The sequence below is a fragment of the Trichosurus vulpecula genome, chromosome 2 (assembly GCF_011100635.1).
Source record: "Trichosurus vulpecula isolate mTriVul1 chromosome 2, mTriVul1.pri, whole genome shotgun sequence".
Taxonomy (NCBI): domain Eukaryota; kingdom Metazoa; phylum Chordata; class Mammalia; order Diprotodontia; family Phalangeridae; genus Trichosurus; species Trichosurus vulpecula.
Genome location: NC_050574.1, coordinates 162,958,635 through 162,967,385, shown reverse-complemented (window position 1 = coordinate 162,967,385; position 8,751 = coordinate 162,958,635). Strand labels below are relative to the sequence as shown.

The following is an 8,751-nucleotide window of genomic DNA, read 5'->3' as shown; positions in this document are numbered from 1 at the left end:
CAGTATGTCCCTGAACATATTTTGGATGATTAAAAACAGATCCTGCATGGCATGGTGGTGATTATTTTCAGAGGCTGACAGTATTGCTCTGTTGTGGGAATTTTTCAGTCTGGATTCCATGAGATCCCAGGAAATATCTTATCCAACACGAGGTCGGTAAGACTATGGGGTAAGTCAGACAAACTGAAAGGAAAATAAATTTATTAGTGTGTTAAAGAAGGTTACTTGGTTTAGGAATGATTTGGATTTTTAGGGTACAGATTTGTCTTTTATAGCCTTTTAGATCCATTTAGAGTACACAGTCAATCAGTAGCATGGCAGAATGGACATAGGAGAAGTGTGCAAGCCTTAGGGTCACAAGAGTCATTAAACATCAGATTTTTTTCCTGTAGGAAATGCATTTCTCTGTGATTAGCCTCTTCAGAATTCCCTGTATTAGCAGGAAATCTCCAAGATGGTGGAGACTCCTTTGAAAATCATTCTTGTTCATCCTGTTGTTGCCAATAGAGAGGGAAATAAAGTACAAAATCCACAGTTCTGTTTTCTTGATCTCAGAAATTTCTTTACCTGGGGAGCTGATGTTCTCCCCAAATTCACAGTACACAGGTCCATCTACCTCTTCCGTAATTTCTCTGCTTGATATTTCCTCAGAAGTGTCACCAAATCTGGACTCTACAATACAACAAAGCAGTAATGAAACAGATCATACAAAATCCAAAACACTCTTTTAAAGACTAAATAGCAAGAATCAATCAATCAATCAATATATTATACCATAATAAATCTGTGCAGTCACAAGGAAGGGTAAAAAAAAAACTTCTGAGCAAAACTGGAGAGTTGCAAAACTCAGTATTTCCCACCCCCCATCTTCTGGAGCTATTGTTTGAACAGTAGTAAGTATTGGGCAAAGGTCTCCACACTTAGAAATGGGGATCTGGATTTTAAGAACGACATCTTTGTTGTACCCAGTGTACTTCTAGCCACTGTTATTACTAGTAATTTTATAAGGAATCAGAACGTGGAGGAGCTGAATCTAAACCTCTCAATTTTGAATTAAATCTGACACATAGGTCTTAACTTTCTGAAAGGGTTTAGATGAGATAGTTGCCAATAAATATAATTTTATAATTAGGAAGATAAAAAGAACAGATAATGCATCTTAATTACACATAATGTATTTAGGCAACAGGTTTCTTGTTCTGTTGTCTTGAGTTTAACTCTCTTTCATGAAGTCACCTGCTTCTTAAAGGCATTTGTTCCCTTGGATGTTCTGAGTCAAAGGGGTCTGCCCTAGACCATGGTCCACAATTTGTGCAGCCTAGCCTACTTAAATTGAGAAACTTTTTAATCCATGAATTAATGCCTTGGTGTTTTTCATTGCAGTGTCAATTAACATACCTGTGATGGGCCTTTGCACCTAGTTTCTAGGACAGATTTGAAGAGAGATTTCTTCCAGTAGTTCCATTTGCTAGGTTCCAAGTCCGTGGAGTGATCCATGGGTCATTCTTTAGGAAATGCTACTCGAGCCTCTCAGTGATGTCTTAGTATAATTTGTAGGGCCTGATAAAAACCTAATTATATTAGCCTTACAGTAATTAGTTCAGCAGGTAAAAATCAGAGGTTTTGGATGAACATTAAAACAGGGTTATTAAAAATCATCTGAAAGTGTTTGGGTTTCAATTTTTACATACCATTTGTTTTTTCCACCTTATGAAAGCTCCATAAATGATATGGACAATGCTGTCTATAGGGAAAAGGAAGAATCTTTAGAAGGATTCTTGATGACTAGACCCATGAAATGAGTCCATCATTTAATATCATCTGAGAGTCCCCTGAGCAGAAAAATGCATAATTTAAAAGTTCCTTCATAGCTATTAGAGCAATTTTTAATATAAAGTTCTCATTAAACTTGAGAATTTATACACAGTTACTAAACCAGAATCAAAGTCCATGTTTTTAGTTATTTATATTATATCTATCTGAGGATATTCAAATAATTCTTCTGGAGGAGGTTCTGGACCTTGTTCTACCTTTTCAGTTTTATTTCCTATTATCTGCAGAACGAAAGATAGCATAATTTTATGACCACTACCTTTACTTGTTCTTTTGTCATTGTTTTCACTGGGACAACAAAGCAGAAGTTCTAAGGTTCCTAATACAGTTGCAGCTATCATGGAACCCTTTTAATATATTCTTTATGAGTCAAGAAAATTTGGAAGCCAACCACATGTATCCCTGTCCTTGAGGGAAATAGTTTGATCATGTCTTTCTCAAGCTAAGGGTTACAACTCTTAAATATTTGAATTTTTATACCTCTTATCATTCTCTTCTCGTCTCTATATAAGGATATATTGTAATCTGATATCCTAACTTCAGATTATGGGAGGGGGAAAAGATCACTTTGACAAAAAAGTAAAACTGTTAAAAACAATATTATACATAAATATACAACTATTAAATCAGTGATCAAGGAGATGACAAGCCTTTCCAAATGGCATAGATCAGGAAGATTAGATAAGTAGTGTGGATATTAGAGAAATTTGCTACAAAAGGAGAAAGAAGAATATAGTTATTAAAACACCAAGATAGTTTGATTAGACCTAAGTGTGAAGGCACAAACTGATATCTTATGTGTATAACAGGACAGAAGTCCTTCAGTTCCATTCAGTTTCATGTAAAAGTCATGAATGCCTTTTGGAAAGTCAGTCCTGCAACAGATGTTCACATTATTCAAAGGGTTTCATAGCCAGGCTCATGATCTAACAGGTGGGAATGTTTCATGCTGAGAAAGGACATAGCACACTGGAAACTGAATAAAGAGGATCCTGCCATTACCTTCATAAACCTGCCCTTTAAACCTTCCCCGTCATCTATGTGCATCTGTAGGTATTTTGAGATGGTGTCCTCCTTGAGTAGCTCTTGGCATTTTTTTCTTGAATGGTGGACTATTTACTGGATTAACAATAATTCAGTCATATCTAGATTCAAAACTCAGAATAAATCAAATTACATTCTTAAGAGGTTCTACCTCACATAGCAAATTCCATTGTTTACAGCTTAGGGGCAAGGTACAATTTTTTCTTGTGAACAGCAATATCAGTCAGTTCACAGTAAAAAAAAAGTTTATCCTTAGTGCTTATCAAGAGTTTATAAGATCTTTTCAAAAAGTTTTATTAGTTTCTTTTTCTCTTTCTCGTTTAGAAAAGAGTCACATTCGGAGATTTTGTACATAAAATCAATGCATTCAAATCCAGAAAGGTGCTGTTTGCAGTTACCCTGAATAGTTTAATATATTGCTTTTCAATAAACAGGGCAAAAGAGAAATCTAAACTGAGATCTCTTGATCCAAAGTTGACTCATAGATATAAGGCTGGTATTTACTCATTGTGTACCAATTTATCTAGTGAGTTTCCATAGATTTCACAATAAGTACTGAGCTAATTTATGATATAAATCATTTCTATCTATATAAACAACTGTAAGCCATTCTCTCATTTGTGAGTGTACATTTGTGTTTGGGAAGGGGCTTAATTCCTCTGTAAGCCAATGTCCTAATTACACTATCTTGGTGTACAATTTTTAAGGTGCTCATTTACATACTCCTTCCTGTAGCTTTTTCTTCTTTTTTCCTTACAGAGATGACAAAAATTTGGATCTTACCATGGTTGAAAATTCAGAGCGGTTGGGAAATTCTTAGAGAACATCTCACAAATAGTGAGTCTTCTGAAAGTACTGAGTTAATTTTGACAAACCAGATTATACCCATTTGAATTCTTGAGATAATCTTTAGCCAGAAGAGCACTCTGCCTTTCATATAAAAGTCTCTAATAAATAATAGTTCAAAGCTATAATTTCACAGCATTCAGATCAAGAGGAATTGCTCTAATCTTATAAATGACTCCCACCAGATATCACCCTACAGGTCAACAGCACCTATATGCAGTCATTTCCCAAAACCAGAATGCATGAAACTATAAGTACAAAACTATTGTAAAACAGTATCATGGATTTAAAATGTGAAATGTGAAGTAAAACTTATCACTAGTCAAATGACATTAATCTAGCTGAATTAACCATCTACCAACTTATAACATTCTATATTAGCTGCATTAAAAGATCAGTAGATTGTAGTCATCATTTTAACTCTTATAGCTACACATTTTTGGCAGTAGCATTTACTATTCATAGCACAGGTCAACCATTTTTGAATAATAATTTTCCCAATTAATGTATCTAACCCAATGTAAATTCAGATTTCACACTGCTCAATTTTAAAACTTGATAAGTAATTCCAGCTACTTTTCCACATCCACAAGAATACTGGAATCTGTGAAGTCACGCTTAGGAAAGCCTCTTTTTTCCAAGCTGGAAAAAAGGTAATACTTATGCCAGGCTATCCTCAAGCACCAGAGGAGACTGAAGTTTGAAAATGAAAATACATTTCCTTTTTCCCCTTTGAATTTGGATTTCCTAGACACCCAGCTTTTAGATTGGCTCTAGTTCTGTTTAGGACTGAGCAAGTTCTTGTCAGTGATATCATCATTAGAGTGAAATTACATTAAAACGATAAATCTTTCTCTCTCCAGGAAAAGGAGCAAGATATAGAGGGGTTTTTGTTTTGTTTGTACACAAATTCCAGAAAGTCTCCACTCAACACTGAGGGAGCTGCATCCCTAAAACCAGTAGTATACTTCAGCATATAAAATATTGAAACCACATTCCCACCATAATTTAGAAATCCACTTTAAACAGATTATACTTTAATCTCAAAGTTAGTCTCTTTTTAGTTCCCAATACCATAAATTTATGGTTTAGTTTCCCTCTATAAATGGGGAAAGGATTTCCTCTCCTCTCATTCGTCTCTCCAGCATTTCTGACATGGACAAAACTAGGAACGTAAGGAGAAGATGATATCCTTATGAAAGGTTTGAATCTTTCAGCAGAAAAGTTCTCACTCTTTTCACTTTTTTTCTTTGACTGATCAGACTACAGGGAAAAGATCATCTGGATTTACCAGGACATACTATACAAATGGGCAATGCTGACAGCATATATTTTACATAAAACAAACAGAAACACAACTTTGCTCTCTCTCTCTCTGTCTCTGTATAGACTTGAGGAGAAAATCTTTTACTAAAGTTCTATATTCTCTTTTCAGGGAACACTGCAAGCATTTAGATAGCAGGGAAAAAATTGCCTCAACTTATAGATTCATAGATTATAGATTTTCAAATTAAAAATCAGGTGCTTTAAAGAAAAATCTTTCAGGGAATTTTTGTGGCCAGTTTAAAATTATTCTAAGTAAAAAAAAATTGCTAATTAAGTCTTGGGAATATTATTTATTCTGATAGTTTAGCCTGTCTCCAGGCTGAATTGAAGTCCCTACCTCCAGAGGTCACACTGAGGTGGATTGTCTTAAGGACGAATTTCAGCCACAACAATGTCTTTCCACAGGGTTTCCTTTAAGATTAGGAAAAGAAAAAAAAGGGTGAAGTAGTCTTCTGATCTAACCTTGCAACTTTTAATCATCACTTGCTGATCATGTATTCACACTGATACACTCAGACAATGACATAGAGGGTTAGATACGACTTATGTTTTTGAGAGGGAAAAAGAAATATTGTAGGACGTGAGGTTCAGGGAAAGCCTTAGTCCCAATCTGGACAGCAGTCAGAAGAGACAAAAGCATCTTTACAGTTGAGACATAAAGTTTGCTCACCTAACGCTTGTTCTCTACTATTTCTGGGTAAAGACTCAGGAAGCTGGTACAGTTGCCAAGTAGCTAGACTCAGCTTTGGGTAATGATTTATAAGATGAAGAGTTTCCTGATGCATTATCAAAAGAGATAAGAGATAGAGTCATGTACCAGCAAGAATCAACCTTGGTTTCAGTTTGCCTTCTTGTAGACAAATTTAAAGAGGAAATGATTCTTACTGTCCCTTTTAATTAGAAGAGTAAACCAATCACATAGGAGGCTAGTTGGATAAAATCTTACCTTGTGAATTCTCTAGCTGTTCTGGTTGATGGTGAATTCAGCCACTTTTATGGTGAGTCCCAGTTATCCCATCACTGTCACCAAATTGTTGTGGAAGTTTCCTAGCCTGCAGTCCATGAGATCTCAAAAAATAATCTCGCTTACTATGAGCTCTTCAAGACCAAGTGTCAAAAATGAGTAGCCAGGCTGAAAGGAAAATGAATTAATTTGTGTGTTAAAGAATACTGCTTAGGCTAGGTGTGGCTTCAATTTATGAGGGTACAAAATGAGCTGTTATAGCTTTTAAAGCCTGCTTAGAATACAGAGCTAATCAGAGATATTCCGTGGTAGAATGGAAATTAGAGAAGTGTGCAAGTCTTAAGGTAATAGAAATTGCCAAAGATCAGGTTTGTTCCTACAGGAAATGCATTTCTTTGTGGTTAGACATCAGAATTCTCTGCATTTACAGGAAATCTCTAAGATGGTGGAGGCCACTTTTAAAATTCTTGTTCTTCCACTTGTTGCCAATAGGGAGGGATGTATGAACACTACACACCAAATACAGTTCTGTTTCCTTGGTCTCAGAAGTTACTTTATGTGAGGAGCAGATGTTTTCCCAAAACTTATAGTATGCAGCTTTATCCATCTCCTCCACAGCTCCATTTTCATAACTATGTTATAAGGGTGTGTTGAGACTGGTTTGCTTCCAATATGACATCTCTCCTTTCCTCATAGATCCCGCAAGAGGAGAATGAATTTGGAAAATGACTCTTCTGTGACTGAGTTCATCCTTGCAGGATTAACAGATCAACCAGAGCTCCAACTGCCCCTATTCCTTTTGTTTCTATGGATCTATGTAGTTACTATAGTTGGGAACCTGGGATTGATCATTTTAATTGGTATTAATTCTCAGCTTCACACTCCTATGTACTATTTCCTCTTTAACTTATCTTTTATAGATCTCTGCTACTCTTCTGTCTTTACACCTAAAATGTTGATGAACTTTGTCTCAAAGAAAAATATCATTTCTTATTCAGGATGTATGGCTCAGGTCTATTTCTTCTGTTTTTTTGTTGTTTCTGAATGCTATGTATTGACAATAATGGCTTACGATCGTTATGTTGCCATCTGTAATCCACTGCTATATAATGTTATTATGTCCAATCAGGTGTGTTCATTGCTATTGGGTGGGGCATATGTAATGGGGTTTGCTGGTGCAATGGCCCACACTGGATGCATGTTGAGACTGTCCTTCTGCGATGCCAACATCATAAACCACTACATGTGTGATGTACTTCCCCTCTTCCAGCTCTCCTGCACCAGCACCTATGTCAACGAACTGGTGGTTTTCATTGTTGGGGGTGTTAATATCACAGTGCCTAGTGTCACCATCCTCACCTCTTATGCTCTCATCCTGTCTAGTATCCTGAACATCAGCTCCACTGAAGGCAAGTCCAAAGCCTTCAGCACCTGCAGCTCTCACGTAATTGTTGTTGCTCTTTTCTTTGGGTCAGCTTCATTCATGTATCTCAAGCCATCTTCTTCAGGATCTGTGGAGCAGGGTAAAGCAGCTTCAGTCTTTTACACAAATGTGGGACCTATGCTAAACCCCCTCATTTATAGTCTGAGGAATAAAGATGTTCAGGCTGCTTTGAGGAAAACCTTGAGAAGAATGTTTTCTAGAATAGGAGCAGGGTTTTCTTGATGAAACTTGAATTCAAGAGCCCGTAGTTTTCTTCTTTCCTTCCTTCCTTCTTTCCTTCTTTGCTTCCTTCCTCCCTTCCTTCCTCCTTCCTTTGTTCCTTCCTTTGTTCCTTCCTTCCTTCCTTGCTTTCTTCCTCCCCCCCTCTCGTTAATTGAAGTTTTCTCAGGAAGTGATCTTTACCCAAATTCTTTTCTCCCTATTCTCTACTGCCTAGCATTCTATAAGAAGGAATTATTTCCTTTTCTCTGTGGGCAAAATGTCAATGCCAGAAAAAAATCAGAACCAAAACTAAAACCAAAAATGTTGGAAGCAATTAGGGTTTATTGAATTTGTTAGCAAGGGAGCCCCACCCACACGGAGTGGGGGGGACTCCTTGAAGGAACAAAAGGACAAAGCTTATGCAAATTTTAATTTAGGTAGAAGGTGAATTGGATCTAGGGTATCTCTGGATTTGTAGGAGGAAATGAGAAATCACTCTAGTATCTTTGCCAAGAAAATCCCATAGGGGATTTTGAAGAGTTGAACAAGACTGAAAATGACTGAACAACAACCACCTCTGGATTGACAGGGTTTGTTGCTGGGTCTAAGACCAGGAAAAGCTCTTCTCCAGGTCATCTTGTAACCCCCCACCCTAATAAATAGGGCTATTTTGAATACTTGATGTTTTAACAGAAAGGAAGGCCACAAACATGGCAGAGGCTGTAATACCAACAAGGTGAGGGGCAAGAGAGAGGAACTGCAGACAAAATGGAGTTGTTTAAGTTTTCTCAGCTACGCACAGGTTGGTGGTACAATCAGTGGAAAGGGTGACAGATTTGGAGTCACAGCATCAGAGTTTTAGTCGTGAATCTTCTACCTGTGTGCCTAGGACAAGTCATTCCACTTCTCTGGCTCTCAATTTTCTCGTTTATAAACATGAGATGTTTGGACTTGGGGGTTTTAAAGACCCTTTATAGCTATAAATCTGTAATCTTTCACCCTCTGTAAAAAAATGCAAAAATCCCATGGAATCATATGAAAAGTTGCATAAAAAGTTAAGTGTGGTGGCTTACTCAACCTCTGCCCATAGTTG

The 8,751-nt window shown here is 36.9% G+C and overlaps 1 protein-coding gene across 1 annotated transcript; it reads left to right on the top strand.

Annotated features, from left to right (window-relative positions):
* The first annotated feature begins 6,722 nt into the window (after window positions 1-6,722).
* On the top strand, window positions 6,723-7,679 carry LOC118836833 (olfactory receptor 8B3-like). The gene has a single exon (XM_036743985.1). It carries the CDS (start codon window positions 6,726-6,728, stop codon window positions 7,677-7,679), a length of 954 nt encoding a protein of 317 aa, XP_036599880.1. The 5' UTR covers window positions 6,723-6,725.
* The last annotated feature ends 1,072 nt before the right edge of the window (window positions 7,680-8,751 follow it).

What these genes read in the sequence shown, in the direction of transcription:
- LOC118836833 (XM_036743985.1), top strand. Translation starts at nt 6,726, where the DNA reads ATGAATTTGGAAAATGACTCTTCTGTGACTGAGTTCATCCTTGCAGGA.